This window comes from Coregonus clupeaformis, chromosome 18 (assembly GCF_020615455.1).
Source record: "Coregonus clupeaformis isolate EN_2021a chromosome 18, ASM2061545v1, whole genome shotgun sequence".
Classification (NCBI taxonomy): Eukaryota; Metazoa; Chordata; class Actinopteri; order Salmoniformes; family Salmonidae; genus Coregonus; species Coregonus clupeaformis.
This window is the reverse complement of record NC_059209.1, coordinates 45,569,111-45,591,503: the sequence shown is the minus strand read 5'-3', so window position 1 is coordinate 45,591,503 and position 22,393 is coordinate 45,569,111. Positions and strand designations below refer to the sequence as shown.

At 41.1% G+C, this 22,393-nt stretch overlaps 1 protein-coding gene across 2 annotated transcripts in view; it reads right to left on the bottom strand.

Moving 5' to 3' along the window:
- Positions 1-19,035, bottom strand: part of LOC121530859 (dedicator of cytokinesis protein 5) — a 30,246-nt gene extending 11,211 nt beyond the window's left edge. For both annotated transcript variants that reach the window (XM_041836155.1, XM_041836156.1), the window contains exons 1-27: positions 18,915-19,035; positions 11,983-12,066; positions 11,660-11,700; positions 11,515-11,570; positions 11,331-11,427; positions 11,023-11,171; positions 10,755-10,890; positions 10,479-10,636; positions 7,146-7,227; positions 6,721-6,850; positions 5,883-5,955; positions 5,338-5,480; positions 4,975-5,100; positions 4,715-4,839; positions 4,375-4,473; positions 3,897-3,969; positions 3,654-3,757; positions 2,446-2,626; positions 2,151-2,248; positions 1,971-2,060; positions 1,697-1,797; positions 1,415-1,549; positions 1,211-1,316; positions 825-895; positions 605-711; positions 360-496; positions 131-226 (exon numbers count right to left, since the gene is read on the bottom strand). In XM_041836155.1, the coding sequence (XP_041692089.1) occupies positions 131-226; positions 360-496; positions 605-711; positions 825-895; positions 1,211-1,316; positions 1,415-1,549; positions 1,697-1,797; positions 1,971-2,060; positions 2,151-2,248; positions 2,446-2,626; positions 3,654-3,757; positions 3,897-3,969; positions 4,375-4,473; positions 4,715-4,839; positions 4,975-5,100; positions 5,338-5,480; positions 5,883-5,955; positions 6,721-6,850; positions 7,146-7,227; positions 10,479-10,636; positions 10,755-10,890; positions 11,023-11,171; positions 11,331-11,427; positions 11,515-11,570; positions 11,660-11,700; positions 11,983-12,066; positions 18,915-18,957 (2,841 nt within the window). In that variant the 5' untranslated portion in view covers positions 18,958-19,035. The remainder of the gene's footprint in view (positions 1-130; positions 227-359; positions 497-604; positions 712-824; positions 896-1,210; positions 1,317-1,414; positions 1,550-1,696; positions 1,798-1,970; positions 2,061-2,150; positions 2,249-2,445; positions 2,627-3,653; positions 3,758-3,896; positions 3,970-4,374; positions 4,474-4,714; positions 4,840-4,974; positions 5,101-5,337; positions 5,481-5,882; positions 5,956-6,720; positions 6,851-7,145; positions 7,228-10,478; positions 10,637-10,754; positions 10,891-11,022; positions 11,172-11,330; positions 11,428-11,514; positions 11,571-11,659; positions 11,701-11,982; positions 12,067-18,914) is intronic.
- Between the last annotated feature and the right edge of the window lie 3,358 nt (positions 19,036-22,393).

The window sequence follows — 22,393 nt, the reverse complement described above, 5'->3', positions numbered from 1 at the left end:
CAGCTTTTCAGCACTGTGCCTTGTACATGGAAACTTAGAATAAATAATTACCAACTGAACAATTGAAAATAACTGACTTCTTATTTTGAGTTAGATGAAGAACTTTCAGAGTACTGAGTATGTGACTTACAATGAGAGTGGAGGTTCTGCTCATGCTGATGACAGTGCGATTGACCCTGCGAAGCAGCCGCTCCATAATCAGCTGGACATGGCCCCGGGTTGGACCCTTGGGACACAGACAAACAGGTCAGATCAAAAATGAATGTATCAAAACCAATCCAGTTAGAGTCAGGGATGTCACTGATTTCAGTGTTTCCAATGGCAGAGATAGATGTGTGCTGTAGCCATTAGCTACTCACCACATCCTTGCGGTCCAGGTTGTCCAGCACAGTGCTGAGCAGCTGAACACAGGCCTCGTGGTCTGGCTTATTGGAGTGGTCATCCAGCTGCCCACTCAGCTGGTCTGTCACCAGCGGCAAAAGGACATCTCGACACTCTGTGGGGTCAAAAAGGAATAGAGACGATTAAAATGTGTCATCCTGTGGTTCTGTTTTTAAATAGAGATTCTTATAAAGTTATGTTTGAGCCAGAGGCGCTACAGTACCTGACTGTTTGAAAAGGTCACTCTCCACCATCTTACACATGCAACCAAGCTTCTGGCGCACCAGCTGAGAGTCAGGGATGCTCTCGATGAACTTGGTCAAAAGAACACTAGTGAGAGAGAGACAGGACAAAATAGAGAAAGAGACAAGGACATTTTTCTATACAGGAAATAGTATCATTTCTGCAGATTCGACAGTTGAAACGTCATTACAAGGAGTTACCTGAGCTCCACAGGATCAAAGACATTCTTGATGTCATTAATGATGGTGGGTAGGTATTTCAGTATCGCCCCCTGAAAAAGACAAGAAGGTCTCAAAAGTCTTTAAAAAAGAACATGAGGGAAATACTGGATAAGGCTTTTGTGTTTTACAGCGCTAGTCAGCTAGAAAGTGTTTTAATGAACGTTCTTCTGCAGTTTATCAAGTAAACCTTTACTTCAACTATCTTTCATGAAGCCAGCACAAGGCTTCCATAAACATAGAAAGGGTAAGCTAGTTTGTACAAATGTTGCATTACCAGGCTATGCCATGTTAACAGAGTGTGCATTAAAGAAGATGAAGTACCATGTAAGTGTCCATCCCAGTTTCTCTCCCCTAAACCAACTCACCTTTATCTTCACTCCCTCATCCAGCGGTCTGTCCATGAGTGTGTTGAAGGAGAGGAAGAGTGTCCGTATGGAGTTGAAGAAAGCATCCTCACTGGTCCCATAGAATCTGAGTAAACAAATGAAGGACATTGCTCATTTCACAAACAAACTAATATTGTCTCCCAAATGTATTAGTATGAGGAAGGAAGGTCACGGCTATGATACCTGAGGTAGAGGACCCGGGACTGCACAATGAACCTGAACAGGTACTTGAGGGCTTTGAGGGCTGAGTACAGTCTCTCGGTTAGGACAGGCTCATCTGCATGGCCCACATAGTAATTCAGAACCTTCGTCAGCTTCCTGAAAAAGTAATGGAATGGGGAACTCAGGCATACCAGTAATGACATATAAATTAATTCTGAATGGGTGGAGAGGTGTCAAAACAGGAGGAATAAAAAATTAACGGAGTAGAGAGGAAAATATGAGAAAGGAGAGAGCTAGACTCACATGTAAGCCAGAGTGGCACTGAAGTGCTTGTTGATGTATGTCTCCAGTACTGGGTTAAAGTGCTGGAACTTGATGTCTCCAATCAGTGTGATTATGAACACCTAGAAGAAATGCAGAGCACAGTCAAGAACCAGTGTAATATAGAATCCTGCTAGAAAATGTTGTATCATGAATCATTTCTTATATACACAATTGTCTTTTGGTATATTAATGACAGATGCCATTAATCCTGATAGCTTAATGCAAGTAATTAACCCACCACTCCAGAACTCACCAGAGCATTAAACAGCAGCGTGTCATAAGTATCCTCCTCTGAAGTCTCCATCATGATGCTGAAGAGGGCATCAAGTGTGTCCTGTAGAAACTAAGACCACAAAAGACAAATGCATTAGGCTAGGGTGTCCTTGTATGTAAAGCCAGTTAAGAATGCTAACTCTGCAGCAGTCAGACTCACCTTGACAATCTCCCCTCCCTCGACCTCCATCAGGCGCTGCAGGTTCTGGTCCAGCTCTTCAGGGTTGGACCTCCAGTTCAACAGGCCCAGGAGATCCACTGGAAAACAGCAGAGGAACAGCAGCATCTAACTTTTACTGACCCTTGGATTTCATATAAACTTGGATGAGTATGTCAACACCACTCTGATTAGTATTACGAGCCGAAGTGCAGAAAGCGTTTGGTTCGATTTTATTTGTTAGCGACGGTTTGATTCTTAATACATTGTTAGAGATGATTGTGTCCTACTACAGTACCATTCTGGGTGAGTTTAGTGGAGCAGGTGAGAGTGCCAATCTGGAAGCTGTCCTTGGTGAGTGGGATGACTCCTGAATGCTGAAAGGTTTTCCCTGTCTGCCTCTCCTTCTCCTCCACTTCAGCCCAGGAGCCTGGCAGAGTCAGGTATGTCTTTGCATCCTCAGTCTTCTTCACGTCAACCTAAGAGAAATAATATATATAAATACTTAAACATATTCATCGATATGTAATTTGATATTCATTGACCAGGGAGCTTTTTATTTTATATAAAATATCAAAAATAATTACTTCACTATTTCATAGATCATGAAAAATAATCCCTATGGGGAAAGAAAGATCTGTAGACAAATGTATCAGAACCCTCTGTTTCCACCAAGATGTCTACATCATACAGGGTTTGTGAAAGCTTGGGTTGCAAAGCTACCGGTAATTTACCAAAGTTACCGAAATCTTTAGTAATTTTGGTAATTAACAGAAACTCTATAGCAATCTATCATAACTTTATATATATTTATATCGGAATAACTTTTTTTTTTTTTTTTATGTATGCATATATAGTATTCATTTATTTGTGTCTATATTGTCCACAAGTTTCTAGTAGATAGGGAAAGGGGATACCTAGTCAGTTGCACAACAATGCATTCAACTGAAATGTGGCTTCCGCATTCAGCCCAACCCCTCTGAATCAGAGAGGTGCCGGGGGCTGCCTTAATCGACGTCCACGTCATCGGTGCCTGGGGAGCAGTTGTTGTTGGGGGTTAACTGCCTTGCTCAAGGGCAGAACGGCAGATTTTTCCACGTTGCCGGCTCCAGGATTCGAACCATCGACCTTTCGGTTACTGGCCCAACGCTCTTAATTTTTCATGCGGAAACCCTCATATTAAACACCAATGGTATTCACGAAGTTGATGGTTTAAATTTAGGCTAATGTTTTACAGCTTTGTTGTTATATTTTTATATCATCTTATTTCCTTATTTCATATATTTTACATGTGATAAGGCCACACAGAGGGCCAGAGATAATTACAGACACCTGTGATAATCTGAAGTAGCCAAAAGTGCAACTAGGTGTATTGTGATAGATTACATAAATTCCTTGAAAGATACCAAAATTCTGGTAGCTTACTTGTAAACTTCAAAAGTTTCCAGTAATAAACCCTCCCTTTGCAACCCTAGTGACAGTAGCAGAGTGGTGTGCTGGTCCCACCTTGTAGACGATGAGGTCATGTCTGCCGTCTCTCAGCGTGGTTCCGTCTCCTTTCATCAGGCGGACGAACGCCATGCCAAATGGCTTCTCTGATTTGTCTCTAGCTAAAGGAGAAACAGCAGTGCCAGTGAGGACCCAATCAACCAACTCTGAAGAACACATTCATACTCATGCTGACCAGCTCCCAGAGGGTTAGGGCAGGCTGCCTGGGTGTCGAGTGTTTTAGAAATGTGAGTCACTCACAGTCCTGAGATGATCTGTGTCGAAACATCACCCTGAGATGACAGCGGCCCACATCTTCAATAGGAATAGTCACCTTGGAGGGGGAGAATAAAGGGATGAGGAGAGGAGAGGAGAGAGGTTTGAGGAGAGAGGAGTGAGGAGAGGAGAGAGGATTGAGGAGAGGAGAGAGGAGAGGAGAGAGGAGTGAGGAGAGGAGAGGGGATAGAGGAGTGAGGAGAGGAGAGGAGAGTGAGGAGAGGAGTGAGGAGAGGAGAGGAGAGAGGAGTGAGGAGAGTATCATGACAAGATTATAGACAGAGAAAGTCCTGTCTGGTGTCTGTCTAGCATTTTGTATGAGTGAAACAATCCTTGCCAATAGCTCCTCTAAAGGTTTAAATTTTATAGAGCCAAATTGATTTGGGAAAGTAATTGCTGAACTTGAGCCACCATGAGGAGAGGCCTGATAGAAACACCTGGGATGCTGGAAAGTGAGCTGTACCTTGACTGTTTCATTCCAGCTCGGCTGCTTGACTTGGTAGTAAATTACAGACTTGTATTCTGTGATCCCATCATATCCAGCTCCAGGAAATATTGCTTTCTATTCAAGGGGACAGAATGAGCTTCAGTCAAACATAGGATACTTTTTTGAAGATTGGAACACCCATTTAATACATTACATGTAAAAATTAATTTGGGTCATTGTGTAATAAACCTTGAACTACATTGTTGTCTTACAGTCAACCAACAAACATGAGTTGACCGGCATGCAATCCTTGAGGTCAAAATTGTTAAAGAAAGAAAGGTGGAGGCACATATAAATGTTAGGACGGCACCCTTACCTCCATGAGATTGCCATCGTCATCTAGTACACTCAACATCACCTCAACATTTTTGGGTGACGTCTTTTTACCACGGTCAAACTCCCCCTGCAGCAAGGTGACATAGATATCGTTCCTCACATATCCTAGAGGAGAAATAGTTGGTTAATACTAAACAACGATCTATTGACTGTCACTGCTGTAAAGGCAGCTACAAAGTATGCAACCCATTGTTTCAGATACAATTCAGCTACAAAGATGAAAATGCAAACGTATGGCACCTGGGAGGATGATCTCAGGGAAGCCCATCTTTCTGACGATGGCGGTGGTGCGATCCACAAAGTGAGGGTAGTCCTTCCTGACCTGGGACAGGTCACCAGGAAGCAGCTTCAGGGTCACAAACAGTCCTGAGAACCCAACAGGGCCCGTCAATGAAGAGAAGGTTAGTAAGACAGAGGCACTAACAGAATGTTCGGAATTGATACACACAACCTGTAATGCTCCTATTTAGAACCGAGACCCACATTTCAAAAGCCCCTTCTGAGTTATATTCCTTTTTTATTTTAGATTCTGTTCTACTCTACTATATTTTGGGCAACCTGGTGAGTTGTTGCCACAGAATGTCCGTGAGAGTGTCTCTTTACCCTGGCCCTTGTGGTTGACCTCCCGGGTGTTAATGACTTTGTTGAAGACGGCGGTGAGAGGCTCGTTCTCTCCAATGACCCGGGATGGGAGGAGAGGAGAAATGATGAGCTGCCTCTGACGGATGTAGGTCTCCATAGCTATCCTGGGAGAAAGGGGAAGGAATAGGAGAGGGGGAGAAATAGATTGTAAAAGTGGGACTGACAAGTGGATTGATCACAAATCATAGAGCTACGAAAAGCATATTGAGATATTGGAGGAAAATCTACAAAATATAAAAGTGCATGTGACCAAGCAGGAATAGTAAACAGTTGCATTTTAGTTAACACTGCACTACAAACTTAGACTTGTCCTTGATCTACAGTATGGTATAGCAATAGCAAGCATAATGCATTTCTTGAAGTGCTGTATCCTAACAGAGTTCAAGCCATTTTTCATTTGACTATAATGGTGTAAGAGCAAGTTGATTTCAAATGGACTGGGGAGTGGGGACCATTAACACAGGGTGAAAATGAGCAGAGGCTGTGGGAGATTTTAAAACACTTACTGCTGAAAGGGGATGAAATGCTGCTTCTCCTCATCGTCTGCTTTTCCATGGGCAATATCTGTGATGTCCATCACTGTGAACAGAGACAATGACGTTGTGAATGTGGTGGTGATAGGTGGCTAATATAATAAGCTGCTATCAATTCAATTATCCAGTTATTGCCACTGCTGCTGCTAGTATGGCCTCACTTTAAGATCTTTGGTATTTGATTTCCCAACTCGAGCCATTTTACAGCAGAGGTCTTCACTCTGATTAAGTAAACTACAGAGCAGAACCACAATGTTGTTTGTGTTTGAAAACTAGTTATAGGGCCCTCATACACCTGTTGCAATGTACCAGAGTGCCAATAAGAACAAGAGACAGCCACAAAAACAGCATAGGTAGGATTCCAGCAGGCCTGTCTGTGTGACATTGAGCTTTGTGTTGCAAAAGATGGTTCAGTAGGCATTCCTCTTCCTCTCATAATAATAGCTGGGTTCAGTGCATTTGTTGTGACACCTGAGGAAACCATTTCTCATCCAACACAGAAATGTAATCCTCCACTCAAAAGAAAGAGGACTGTTAAAACCATTTCCCCTGACTTCTTTGGCGAGGCAGACAATGTGGATGTGTTTTATGAGTCAGGAGGGTAAGCAGGTGCAGGTGTGCTTATGGTGTGTCTGGCTTTTATCCAGGACAGGGATTCCTACTGTAACTTGTTATTTAGGCTCTCAATGTACCCATTCACTCAAACTCTGAGTATGGGGTAGTGTTCTAATCTCAGATTTATTGAATTCCATTGAATTGAATGTGTGAACGTGCACAAACAAATATAGTGAAGCATTAAAAGACATCTCACCAGCCACACCAAACGGTCTCCTTAACCCTCCCGTGTGTTTCTTGCCCTCCTTGAGCTCCATGCTGCCCACCCTGATAATCTGACAGACGAGGAACAGACGTGGCCTAATCAGGTCACTGCTGCTCAGATCCTAGCCAGAGTGAAGGAGAGAATTTCAATGCAAAGATAAGGACTACATAATGCAAGTACAATTAAAGTTGCTTGGTAGAAAATATTGAATATCTTATGCAATTCTGCTTATTCAAAGCTTAATGTGAGCAGTTCAGATTAAGAGCCTGTTTGAGGAAATAAATCGCATGGCATAGCATGCCCCAACCAAGGACTGTCACTGCCTGTCCATCTGTTAGGCCAGATGGCTACTAGTTTTTACATTTACAACAGAGAAAAAAGACAGAAAGTGGAAAGGAGGGTTTAATCTCTGTTACCGTGAAGAGGGCAGGCAGGTTGTTGAGTTTCTCAATCTCTTTGGGCATGCCCATGCTGTCCCAGCGCACCAGGAAGTTCTCACTGCAGACATGTCATAAACAATCAGGAATCCCAACTCACATACAGTGGGGAGAACAAGTATTTGATACACTGCCGATTTAGCAGGTTTTCCTACTTACAAAGCATGTAGAGGTCTGTAATTTTTATCATAGGTACACTTCAACTGTGAGCGACGGAATCTAAAACAAAAATCCAGAAAATCACATTGTATGATTTTTAAGTAATTAATGTGCATTTTATTGCATGACATAAGTATTTGATACATCAGAAAAGCAGAACTTAATATTTGGTACAGAAACCTTTGTTTGCAATTACAGAGATCATACGTTTCCTGTAGGTCTTGACCAGGTTTGCACACACTGCAGCAGGGATTTTGGCCCACTCCTCCATACAGACCTTCTCCAGATCCTTCAGGCTTCGGGGCTGTCGCTGGACAATACGGACTTTCAGCTCCCTCCAAAGATTTTCTATTGGGTTCAGATCTGGAGACTGGCTAGGCTACTCCAGGACCTTGAGATGCTTCTTACGGAGCCACTCCTTAGTTGCCCTGGCTGTGTGTTTCGGGTCGTTGTCATGCTGGAAGACCCAGCCACGACCCATCTTCAATGCTCTTACTGAGGGAAGGAGGTTGTTGGCCAAGATCTCGCAATACATGGCCCCATCCATCCTCCCCTCAATACGGTGCAGTCGTCCGGTCCCCTTTGCAGAAAAGCATCCCCAAAGAATGATGTTTCCACCTCCATGCTTTACGGTTGGGATGGTGTTCTTGGGGTTGTACTCATCCTTCTTCTTCCTCCAAACACGGCGAGTGGAGTTTAGACCAAAAAGCTATATTTTTGTCTCATCAGACCACATGACCTTCTCCCATTCCTCCTCTGGATCATCCAGATGGTCATTGGCAAACATCAGACGGGCCTGGACATGGGCTGGCTTGAGCAGGGGGACCTTGCGTGCGCTGCAGGATTTTAATCCATGACGGCGTAGTGTGTTACTAATGGTTTTCTTTGAGACTGTGGTTCCAGCTCTCTTCAGGTCATTGACCAGGTCCTGCCGTGTAGTTCTGGGCTGATCCCTCACCTTCCTCATGATCATTGATGCCCCACGAGGTGAGATCTTGCATGGAGCCCCAGACCGAGGGTGATTGACCGTCATCTTGAACTTCTTCCATTTTCTAATAATTGCGCCAACAGTTGTTGCCTTCTCACCAAGCTGCTTGCCTATTGTCCTGTAGCCCATCCCAGCCTTGTGCAGGTCTACAATTTTATCCCTGATGTCCTTACACAGCTCTCTGGTCTTGGCCATTGTGGAGAGGTTGGAGTCTGTTTGATTGAGTGTGTGGACAGGTGTCTTTTATACAGGTAACGAGTTCAAACAGGTGCAGTTAATACAGGTAATGAGTGGAGAACAGGAGGGCTTCTTAAAGAAAAACTAACAGGTCTGTGAGAGCCGGAATTCTTACTGGTTGGTAGGTGATCAAATACTTATGTCATGCAATAAAATGCACATTAATTACTTAAAAATCATACATTGTGATTTTCTGGATTTTTGTTTTAGATTCCGTCTCTCACAGTTGAAGTGTACCTATGATAAAAATTACAGACCTCTACATGCTTTGTAAGTAGGAAAACCTGCAAAATCGGCAGTGTATCAAATCCTTGTTCTCCCCACTGTACCTCACTATAGCCATTCTGTAACAACCCTTTTCGGTGACAAGATGCATAAATATATCAAAAGGGCGATATAATGTTATGCAATATATGCATATAAGCGACATGGAATACACATGATTATGGGATAAAAGCTTCTTTAAGGTGTCAGAAAATGGTATTGTCCGTGATGTTTGATAAAGAAAAGGAGAGCTGCACACTCTAGGAGCTCAGATGCAATCATTGAATAACCTATTAACCAACGTTTCCACAGAATGGTCAGATTAATACTGCCATTGAGAAAATTCAAAACAAATCGAGACCTGATCTCTTTCAAGGACAGTCTCGCAAAAAGAAGCATTCTTGCGTTCTAACTGCACGCTATTCAAAGTGCTCTGAACAAATTAAGGGAATCGTTCACAAACATTGGCACATTCTAAGATCCGATGACAGTATCAGTAATGTATTTTCGGACCCTCCCTTGGTTGTATTCTCGCGGGGCAGAAATCTCAGAGATCAATTGGTAAACTCTGATTTACCACCCCTAAATATCCCTGCACAACATCTATTTGCGCCTCTACCAGATGGAAACTACAAGTGTAATGGCTGCGCTCAATGCAATGGCACTTACAAATGTATATCCTTCAAACACCCCCAAACAAAGGTGTTATTACGTGCTCCACTAAGGCAGTTATTTATGTGGGTAAAACAAAGCGCGAATTAAAAGTACAAATCTCGGAGCATCGTAGCACCATTAGGTGCAAAAACTCGACATACCCAGTTGCTGCCCACCTTTTGGAAGCGAACCACTCGATTTCGTCCCTACGTTATATCTGGCATCGAACATGTCACCCTCCCTAGGAGAGGGGGTGACCTCGACAACTTATTGTTAAAACGAGAGGCTGCCTGGATCTTTCATTTAAAGACCCTTGCTCCCTTCGGTCTCAACGTAGACTTTGATTTGAAGCAATTCTTGTGATTATTGTGATTTTGCTATTCATTGTAAATGTTTGTGGGCCTATGTAGCCAAGTTGTATCTATGATCGTATGTTATCTATTCATGTTTTTTGTATGTTCTGTTTATCTGTGAATTAACCAATGATATCAGGCCACACCCGGCCATGATTACAGACACCTGTGTGTGTCCTTTGACACTATATAAACTAGTGACCCGCAGTGTTTGTCATTATACCCTGATGAAGACAGCTTTTCTGTCGAAACGTTGGTTATTAGATTATTGCATCTGAGCTCCTAGAGTGAGCGACTCTCCTTTTCTTTATCAGGTGTTCTACTCCGTTAGCCAGCACCTCGCCTAAACAGGTGTTCTACTCCGTTAGCCAGCACCTCGCCTAAACAGGTGTTCTACTCTGCTACCCAGCACCTCTCCTAAACAGGTGTTCTACTCCGTTAGCCAGCACCTCTCCTAAACAGGTGTTCTACTCCGTTAGCCAGCACCTCGCCTAAACAGGTGTTCTACTCCGTTAGCCAGCACCTCGCCTAAATAGGTGTTCTACTCCGTTAGCCAGCACCTCGCCTAAATAGGTGTGGGTTTCTTTCGCCTCCATTTTGGCCGTGATGTTATCTGGTTTACTATAATGCAATGAACTGAATGCATTGATGTCTGACCTGATGAACTCAGACTGGTCAGGGTCATAGAGTGACATAAGCAGCTCTGCATCCTCCCCGATGTTACACACAAAGTTCTTGAGGTTCACGAAGAGACTGTAGGTGTGCACTGTGCTGAACAGGGACTGGCGCCTCATCTCCAGGTTCTGCAGCCGGGTCTACAGAGGGCCACAGAGACACTGTATGAGCACAAACACAACGCACCGGCAGGGCTAACTACGCAACCAGTATTAGTCATAGAGACAAATGAGCGACAAAAACAACACTGGTCCATGCCTTCTCCTCCTGTATTCTGTCATCTATACTGCGGGATGCAGTCTCAAAGGCCCGGAACAGACTGACTGTGCTGGTGCAGTCCGGATCTAAAGTGTTCCCCGCGTCATCTCGCACCACCAAGTCCAAACCCAGAATCCTGTACAGAAAGCATCAAATATAGCTTTAGACGGATTTATAAGGGCATATTCTTCGCACAATGACTCAGTCACATAAAACTTTACAAGCACGTTTATGTCACAATGCAATTCAAGTAGAGTACAATTCATACCGGTTTCCATAATCAATCTTAGCTGTGACTTTCTTCCTGAGCTCCACAAGGTCATCCTTGGGCAATGTTCCCGACACTATCTGAGATCTATACTCGATGAGGCAGTAGGCCATCTGCTGTACGTTCCTGAACAGAGTTGTCTTGTTGTTCTGTCAAACAAACAGTCATCATCACAGCCACCCAGACTTACAGAATCACACTTTTCCAAACAGAGTGAGTGTGATAACAGTATAAGGGTCAAGTGAATTCTTTAATGTGAAAAATATGCAAGTAGGGAGATTGATAAGAAACCATTATTCTCCACGTACCACATAAAGGTTGTGCCATATTTGTGCCCATTCCCTCAGAGTGGCACCGAGCTCCAGTACCAATGGTAGGTCTCCTGGGATAACTATTTCCTGTTGGCTGAAGGGGGAAGGAAAGAAATAACCAGATATCCCATCAAATACAATGCATTTCTAATAACATGACATGAAGTGAGTGACACCTTACCCTGTCCCTTCAACTTTAGCCTCCTTCAGGTGGATGTACGAGGCTGGGAAAATGCCCTATGAGATGAAACGGAAACGTAAACCTCTTCTTCAAACTATTTTCTTATTTCAATGAAACACTATGAAAGGATGTATGGTTGCCATACCTTCTGTGATTTGTCCCGTAATGTGTGACCTCTATACCAGCCTGGGGAGATTAGAGATTGATATAGAGATATGACAGAGATAGAGGGATAAATACAACAGAGATAAGACCAATGAGAAGAAGGCAAACTAGATACAGATGGTGATATTGACTCTTCTATCTTTCAAGAGCATTTCATTAAACATTGCAGATTATTTTCAATGCATGTCTGGTATTGAGCACAGCCTTGGTTCAATGTTTTACAAAGTTCCAGAGTGTTGCAAACTTTTCCTTAGCGTGTGACAGCTTGTTGTATGTGAGTAAGGCTAGACTGTTCATGCTCACCTTCAAATGTCTCAAGTATATGTACAGTGTCTCCCACCTGGAGAGACAGCTCCTGCTCGCCTCTGGAGTCATAGTTATAAATTGCTGAGAGAATTGACAGGCGGGGGAGAAAAAAGAGACAGTCTTATTATGACAGTCTTACTATGTGAAAGCACATAAACACAAAACAACAATCCCCAGCAAGCTCAAGATACAGGAAGTAAAAACAGAAAAATGATATGAAGAGCCTAGCAAAGCCTATAGACTTTGGCCTTTTCCCTGGTAACATCTGATAAAGGTATATGGTAGTCAGGTATTTCTTGCGCTGTGAAAAAGAACGTTTGAGTAAGAGTAAACATTGTTTTATGCATTGAATGAATTTACAGGTGCATTCTCGTGGTGCAAGAGGAATTCGGTGTTGGCCGTATACTGGAAACCCAGTTTTAATAGAAGGGCCCTCAATCTCTTGGAACATCATTTTACTCTAAATTATATCCTAATACATGTACAGTATGTGCATGTATTCATGATTAGGATTTTAGGATTCAACCTGAACTCACGTTTTAAATAAAGAGATGATTGACATTATTCCTGTTCTTTTTCAATACCTGAGGCTATGTGTTGGGTGGAGTAAGTGGAATTTCCCCCCGCAGGTTTATTACAACATCCACACTGAGGGAGGTGGAGTGAGAGGAGGGGCTTGACATCATGTATTATTTATTTCTAAATCACAAAGGAGACTGTCGGTTAAAGGTCACTTTATACAGGGCATACTGCAGCCAACTGGGTCAGCACAGTGCCCTCCCCTCGATTCTCCTCAGTTATTTAACTTAAGTGTCTTCCTGGACAAGGTTCCGTCTCTCCCTCCTCCCTCCTTTTCTCTGAAGGACACGAGTGGGAGACAATTCACACAGCACAGTATGCTCTCTCTCTCTCCCCCTCTGGCTCTCTCCGCGCACGCACTTCCTTGTCATGACTTGCAGACACACTTTCATAGCCTAGTACTCAGCATTATCTTCCCTCTATAACAGGAACAAGGCGAGGAGCTCTGTTCTGACTTGCATGGTGATAATCCTTGTTGCCGGAGGCTAGATCTCACTGCACGCTTCAACTGGCTCTGCTCATCACACCTCTGAATACCTCACAACTGAACATGAGTATCATTTTCTTTCCATAAGCATCCTTCCCTTTCCATATGTATCCTTCCCATTTAATAGTTTGCAGTTCCCCTTAAATCCAAATTAATAGGTGAGTTTTCATCACTGCTCTTTGTTCTGTGAGAACAAATAGTATTAATTGAATATGTAGATCTGGAAAAGTTATATATCCACTATGATGATCTTTATCCACTATGATCTTTTGAAAGACCTACAAATACCGTTTTTTTCATAGTGCAGTTGTACAGTGATCCTCCTGCACACAACAACGAACCTAATATCAACAAACAATAAGGATCCAGATTAGAACATCAACAAGACAAGAGAAAACATCCACATGGCTGTGTATGGCTTTGTCAACATTGAGATTATCTGACATCGCTCATTACCATTACATTACATAGGACAACACAAATTAGATCTGATAGGCTTAAGTCATGTTGTAGCAGAGAGTGGTGCCATTCAGGCCTATAGAGGATGGAAATAATATAATTCAGCATGGCATCAAACCTCATCAAAACATTTCCTTATTCGTAGTTAAAGTGGAACTGACAGCGTTTTAACTACTTTGTAGATATGAAACAAACTGACATATCATAATATCAGTCAAATATCAAATTCCCAGTTTATGCTAGAAAACCAACTTTATAAGAGGTTTTAAAAATAGGTTCTATTTGACTCAACATTCCATCACATACACTAAGGCATTGTTGGCAGAATAGATGGATGCAGTTCAATGCATTATTCATATAATTCACCAATACATTTCTTGGTAGTCCAAGAAATATTGCAGCTGCCCCCATTCAGGATGCACTGATACAGTTTCAATGACTCAATATTTTGGACAAAAACGGACAAATGTAACTAAGGCTGGGAATGTCAATACAATCAAACTAGCAAGAGCAATGATCACAAGTAAGTCATAACGTGGCTAATAGGCAAGTATATATATTTATGTAGCAAGCTAAAAACACGGAGCCTAACGTTAGCTAGCTAGCTGCTAGGAGGATGTCATGTCATTGGAGGGTGAGTGACTGACTTTTTCCCCTTGTTTTTCAGTGGCTATACACAGCTGGAGATGCAGGTGTCATTTGGTTAGCTAGCAAGAACTTGAACGACTTATCCAGTTAGCATTTCTCTTGCGTTCGAAAATTCACTCCCAATATCTACTGATTTCAGAGCACTCTCGTCAGTGTGCCAGAGCGTAGAATAACTGATGAATTTACGAACTTGCAACATCCGCTAAATATGACCGGTGTCAGTAAATGTAGGCAAAAAAAGTAATAGCTTCTTTTTTTTTCATGGTTGTTTGATCAATAGGACTGTAACGTTCCCAAATGTAAGAGGACTCCCGTGGTATTGACATATTTGCAGAAATCCATTCAGGTGTATTTTGTGGCTTTTGGTGAATGCGTTCTAATGATCTAAAGTCGGGCTGTTGTAACTGCCTGTAAACACACAGTCCAGTTCAAAGTGAATGATGGCAGGCCTGTGTGGTAAATGGCTTGTTTGCATAAAGGCCTACTGTGGCTCTGGTTGACTATGGTGCTCTGGGTGGCTATGGTGCACCGGTCTGAGTAGACTCCGGTCCTGGATGAGACATGTTTTTATTTGGTTTTATTTACTGCAGTATCTATTCATTGTCCAAACGCACGGCCACTTTTCCACTCTATATTGCTAAAGAATTTCCACAAATGCTTTAGTATTTGTAATTCCCAAACATTCTAATAATTTATGAAAACTAGAAAATTACCATATGTAAGTGCTTGCTTGTCAGAAAATGTTTTTTTTTAAAGTGTCATTCTTCCTGGGGGTGTATATGAACAGATTTTAATAACATTTCATGTTGCTAAAATGCTGTCAGTTCCACTTTAAAACTCCCTCTGCCAACTCAGAAACAATAGCCTTTATATAAAAAAAAAAGAACCAAAGAAATGACATCTCCCTCTGGTCATGCAGAGAGTGACAATGGCCCGTTTCACCAACTTGACATAGTTTTGACTGTGTCCAGAGCCATGCCTGGCAACAGCAGAGATCTGCCAGTGGAAAAAAAATCAAGCCAAGCATGTTGTGATGCAGCAATACTGTCACCGCTAAGCGCTTATGTCTGTGCCTTAGCACGGCTCACTAGCGCAGCTCCTTCCCACTGTTTTGCGCCTCAAACTGTGACATCCCTGGCTGGCAGGTTACATATAAACAACACACACAGACAGCCTCTCGTCAAAATCCTACCGGCTCTCTATAATCTGAGCTAATCAGATTGAAATACGTGTCGGGAAATTCAAATTTATTTTAATTATGTAAATAATCCTTACAAAGATCATGTTAAATATTGGACCCGCTATATAGACGATTGCTTTATGATCTGGACCGGTTCCGAAATTAAATTAAATGAATTTCTTAACTACAATAACTCTAGAGTACAATCAATTTCCTTCACTATGGAAAATAACATTAACTCTATACATTTATTAGATGTACTTGTTACAAAGAAGGGACAATCTCTAAGTACTACAGTTTACAGAAAACCTACAGATAAAAATACTATATTGACAGCTGATAGTTATCACCCCCTTCCTCTAAAAAGAGGTTTACCAGTAAGCCAACTTCATAGACTGAGTCGCATCTGCGACACAGAGGAAGAATATGATAGACAATCAAATTCCCTCCTTGAGCATTTTCGCTTGAGAGGATTCCCCGATACCTGGCTTGATTAAGCTCAAACACAAGTTAAAAGCTTGAACAGAAGCCAGTTACTTAATAAATCCCAACAAAAACAGAAGAAACAGTTTTCTGTAAACTATATACATACTTTCAATGATAGCCGTAATGGCATCAAGTCTATTGTCAATAAACATTGGCACATATTATCATCAGACTCCTCTTTAAATTCTGCCTTCCAGAATCCACCTTTATTCACCTATAAACGATCAAGAAATCTATCAAACATATTGGTTAAAATCAGATGTGGTCAGAGAGAGAAAATAGGCATTCATGAAAGGATGCTTCCCCTGTAGAGCTTGTACCTCTTGTAGCACCATAAGGAAATGTTCTAACTTTGCATGCCCTCAGACAACTAGGATCTATGAGATAAAGTAATGTATAACTTGCACTACTAAAAGGAGTTATTTATGTTACAGTGTTCCTGTAATAAGATTTATATTGGAAAAACATCCTGTGCCTTGAAAGTAATCTTGGAGAACATAAATCCACTATTAGACATCAAGATATCACCTCGCCAGTTGCAAGACACTTCATAGAACAAAATAATTATGTTAATGAATTGCGCTGCTTCGGGATCGAAAAAGTTCATCCACCACATAGAGGACCTGACTATGACAACAAATTACTCCAAAGAGAAGCCATGTGGATATATAAATTAAATTCTGTATCTCCACACAGTTTAAACAAAGAATTAGATTTCACCTCCTTCCTATAAGCCACATTTAGACTGTTATACAAGAACACTGTCCATATCAGATTTCACATTTCATTTATGAGTTGGCCCCATATATTTATGAATGGCTTTGCCTGATGTCCTTTGTGGTGGACTATCTCATTAATTGATATTATGTATTTAGGTGAGCGGAAACCTGGGGCGATTGATTTGTGAGTTGCCCTCCGTGCCCGCTCCCATACCCTATAATTCTGTATTTCTTTGTGACTAATTTGTATACAGGTAGACCAGAAAAGCCACATCCCTGATTGGCAGATGAGTGGCAACCCTCATTAGAAGCACCTGCTGCTCATCTGTTGTTCTTTACAAATGCTGTTTAGATTTTTTTTTTCATGATTGTACCTACACACTGAAGAAGGCTGTAAAGCCGAAACGTCTGTGTACGCTATCCCTGATGCAGTGAAAATAATTTTAAACATTGAATAATGACGTAAGCTTTATGCGACATCATTTTGAGTACGAACCCATTACACCTGTTTGTTTGTCTGAAATGTGTGTGCTCTGATGAGTGTTGATAGTCCATTTATATCAATAAATTGTCTAATTTTTCATTCTATAGCAATGACATCCTCTACACTATCACTGGCATCTTGATGATTACAAATGTACAAATTGATAGACTACATTTGAAATACAAGTAAATGTATCACAGACATTAGGCTACTCTATGAGTGAGGGATATGTCTTATTTTCAAATACTACTAGGGTTTAGCAGCAATGGACACAACAAGCTTCAAGGATGTTCTGATTGTATCAGCATTACACAAACATAACTAAAGGTAGTGTCTGTTTCAAACTGTATCTACCCAAATAAGAACAAACCGATACCCAGTTGCATGGAGTCATCTGTCATGTTCAAAATGGGGAAAACATTTAGTGGAACAGCAACAATACAAAGTATGACTTCAGTGCCCTAGCGAAAATGACATGTCTGTCTGTGGTCTTTACCAAACATAGCAAAAGATGAACAGGAACTTGAACACAACATTCCACAGAGGTATGCTAGCTACTTTGGGGGCTGGCAAGCTGAGTCAAGGGCATTCCTTACTAGAATATTGTTGTTTTTAGAATGATGCCAATATCCATGTTCAAACAAAATTTAAACCCAAATTAGTGTCAGAACAAAATTAACATACTGTACATTAGGGTTATTTTCTGTCCTGCTAAATCCAGATATCTGTAGAACTATTATATTTACACATCAATGTTTTGTAAACAATGGAGGAAAAACAACCAGATTATATTATTTGATTAATTTCCACATGTTTTTGTAAGAATCTATGAAATGTGTTATTGCTTGATACAGTGATATCAACCAAAGAACCTAAATGTATTGCCCCTCAATGTGTTTAAAACTTTGGTACAAGACTCGTTTGGTACAAGACAGGAGTAGTGTTAATATTTCCTGTAGGCTGGATCGAGTTGTTGCTGATTGTAATGTATGATTTTTAAATTGTGTGATGTATTGATTGCTGCTGCCTTCTTGGCCAGAGGTGCGTTCAGTTCGCTTGAACGTTTGCTACGTTGCAGAATGGTTTGTACTGAACGACACATTTCCACAATTCGTTCTTGAACACTGATTTTTTTTAGGTACGTGTGCTCCCGTTTGGTGGGTGTGGCTTGAAACAATGAGTGACGTTTTTAAAGAGCAATGGCCATGCTAATAGCGTTGCCCAACCAACCCATCCCCGTTTTTCAACTGGTCGTTCAGTACAGCACCGTTCCAAATCGTAAAAACATACTGAACGCACCCCTGGTCCAGGTTGCAAAAGAGTCCCAATTGCCTTTTTCTGGTTAAATACAAAAACAACAGGTACCCAATTGCGATATTATAGGCCTACTGACGTCATCATACTCTCTGAAATGGTTCCCCATTCGTTTTGATTTACCTTGAGGGCGTGTATCCACATACACACAGTATGCCTGAACTAAAGTGACTCATGTAGGCTACGCGACTTGTTTTTTTTCTCATGATATGTTAAAATCACAATGTCTTACAAATTTCCAACTATAGGCCTACATTTATGCTAAGGCTACAGTATAGGACAGCAAGAAAGTTTCAGCTGTCTATCACACAAACTTTACGCACAACGTGTAGCAAGGCTCACTTTCGAGTCAAACCACTCGATTTACGGATTGTTACTGTATAAGAGCACACGCTGACCAAACGTATTTACGTCTAATCAACGTTCACTTTCTTTCAATGATTCCTAAGCAACATGTGTGACAGTCAAGGTAGCTTAACTTCGCCTTTTCCTAAAGCTTCCTAGCTACATAACTTCCAAATGTAATAGCCTATAACCCAATTGTAAACAAGACGACATAGTTGTCTAACTTACCAACGCCATATTTCTCTTTTTTAGTTGGAATCCAGCGGGTCATTGCGGTGAAATGATAAATAAATAAATAAATAGATGAACTGCTGGGCGGGTGGGACACTTCTCGTCCTGAACACTACAGTTTCGCCATCATGACTTCAAAAAGGGGGAGGGGAGAAACTAGGGCGCTATGCAATTGAACCCAGCAGCAAGCGTTGCCGCACCTCGACGCGTAGCCTAATTTCAACGATCATTCAATTGAACAAATGTGGCAAATGTTACATCAATGTAACATAACAACAGAACCAAACTTCAAATAAGTGATTAGAGAAACTCACCTACACTACACCGTGTATAGTGTACAGTAGGCTACCTTTCACCATGAGAGTCCATGGTGCAAAAGCAAACTGTGGGCACATTACTGAAATAAAGGGTGATAGCCACAATTAGAAGTATAAAACATTTTTCGTTGTCGGAGCAACATTTTTGTCATGTGATAAAGTTAGGCTGACATGAGAGAGCAATGGTCTGTAACAAAGCAGAGGTCTCATTTATAGACCCATGCAGACAATGAGTGTACTATAATATAGGCCAGCATGTAGTCAGCCAGAGGCCGCCTGTGGGCCAAAACTTCAAGTGATTTTGGGGATTTTAGTTTTGGTCAAAAAAGACTGTAAAATCACCAGGAAATCTGTTAAAAATGAGTTTAGTTTAGGAAATCTGTTCCCTAGTATTCCAACAAATAAAATAAAAGATGTGATCATGTCTCAATGTAATCAAGGTATTAAATTATTGTTATTGTCAAATACAATCTCATTTTGGGCTTAGTTGTGGTCAATTTGCAGTGTACAAATTATTATAATTATGTTCCGGCCCTGCTCAAACAAAAATCAGCCGGCGGCAGAATCTAGTTGCCTACCCATTTTACAGACACTCTTATCCCAAGTGACTTACAGGAACAATTTAGGGTTAAGTGCATTGCTCAAGGGCACATCGACAGCTTTTTAACTTAGTTGGCTTGGGGATTCAAACACTCTTAACCCCTAGGCTACCTGCCACCCTGATATAGAGCATATTCTGGCTACTTTTGTTTTACAATAGGCATAACGTTACTATATCTTATTTGATTCAATCTTATTTGATTCAAATGATTTTTACTTTTGATTTTAAGTGATTCAACCATTGACTGTTTTCCTCAAGGTCAGGAATGTAAGGAATCAACCCGTTGTCAACGGCCTCAGTCGACACTGTCAGAGGGTGTGCGTGTGTGTATGTATTAAATAACATGTGGAAAATGATTGCAGTAGCCTACTTGATCATCATCAGGTGCACACACAGTGTTTGTATTTTAGAGGATGAGTCTGTCTGAGGTTACCATTCATGCATTTGTCTGTGTAAGTTTGCATCAATACGTGCATTGATTGGGATATTTTATTTATGACAATGGGCCCCACCCTCCCCCGGGCCCCACCCTCCCCCTCCCCCTACCCATCCCCATCCCCCTCCCCACCGATGCAGCTGTTTAGTGGATCAGGCCTGTTATTCTACTTAGCCTTTTGTCTTCACATCATGTGTTGCTGATAGCACTAGACAACCAAATGTTGCTGTCAATAACCATTAGCCATCCATTGACGTTGTTTTTCCCCTTGACAGCTTGATTTAGCTCTCACTATTTTTATGGTTATTTCTCTGTGCATTTTGCTCTGTCATTGTTCTCATGTACAATTCGCAATGGTTCGGGCAGTGCAATTGCTATGACATTTTTAGCATTATACAGTATTTGGTTTCTGCTAACCATCACAACATATATCTTGATTTGATTCTGCAGAGGGCATTAGTAGTCAGCCCTCAACTCCTAAAAGTAGATTCTCCCAAAAATGATTGGGTCTCACTTCACATGGTAGAGGAATTATTGGTACAGTTTTGGTAGACATTTGCATAGCACTTACAACTGCTATCCATGTTTGTGGCATGCACAATACAAAGAATTTGCAAATAAAGTCACAATAAAAAAAACTGAGTAGGCCTAATCTTAAACAATAATTTGGTGTTGAGAGAAGATTTACTATAGTTACAATTAATTTAAGTTTGATTTTACAAATCTAATGCATATAAACATTTTAACATGTAGTTACACAAATCAGATACCGATAAGGTACCTACAATGTAATTGCACTGTACACACTGTACTGCCTACCATGTAAATATATAGGTATTAGGGACACTTATTGTAAAGTGGGACCAATGTTGGTACAGCATTTAGGTTTATTTATGTTGGGAAATGTTGTTCTCTTTGTATGACTTGCTCAATGTCTGCCTCATCCAAGCTGCCTCATCTACAGGTGCAGGATCATAATTTGATCACCTCGTTGTTGCAGGAAATGTCCTGCATGGCAAGGAAATGCAAACTTTTAGTGTATTCAAGGTTTAAAAAGGCTTCTAAAGTTTGTAATTTGCACTTTACAATTTCAGACTTGATTTGCCCTAAATAAACATGTATCAACCCCTACAAAAATTACTATGAATTATAATCCACACAATAATTCACATTTCCGGTTACTGAAGGATTATTTTCCTGCTGTGAGAAACTGGTCAAATTAAGATCCTACACCTGTAAGTGATTAAAAGATTGGACCACTAACGTGGTTATACATTGAGCGGTTTATGTACTTAAGGTCTTTTGAATAATTTAATTAATTTGACGCGGTTTTGTTTGATCCAAGCATTTTTGGTAGAGTGATTTGTGTATTCTTAGGTTTATCATTCAGTGTAGGCCTTACTTTGCATAGAGTAAAAAACTAGACTAGGCCTGCAGATCTCTAGTCATATTCAGGTTTACACTTTTGCCATGTTAAAACCTTCCGCAAATATAATCTCAACCACAAATGGATTCCTTTAATGTATTCCTCTGTAGCTCAATTGGTAGAGCATGGCGTTTGTAACGCCAGGGTAATGGGTTCGATCCCCGGGACCACCCATATGTAAAAAAATTATGCACACATGACTGTAAGTCGCTTTGGATAAAAGCGTCTGCTAAATGGCATATTATATTTTTTAAAAAGATCCTTTGACATAAAAACCAGTCAAATGAAAAGGAATTCTGCAAGCTGTGAGTGACTAAGGAACACAATATTGCCATCATGTGACAGACTTTTGTTATTACAACATTATTTTTTTTGAATTGCAAAACAAAAACTCAGCAAGTGGAATACAACTACTATCAAACACCATAGAGAATGATAGAGGACTCTTCATTGTATCGGTTCCATAAGGGCATATGTGAGCGCTCGGACAGCACCACTGAGGCCATCTCCATTTTTAATTAGTCAATTTTCTTCTTCTACAACTTCTATGAGTTGATAAACAAACTGAAAGGGTGAATACTGCCACCTGGAGCGTACTGTTTGAACAGATATAAAGCCAAAGTTGGCAATTTACTGCCACCTGCAGTTATGGAATGTTTACTCACAAGTATAATTAATTGGCTGATCCCTCCTGAT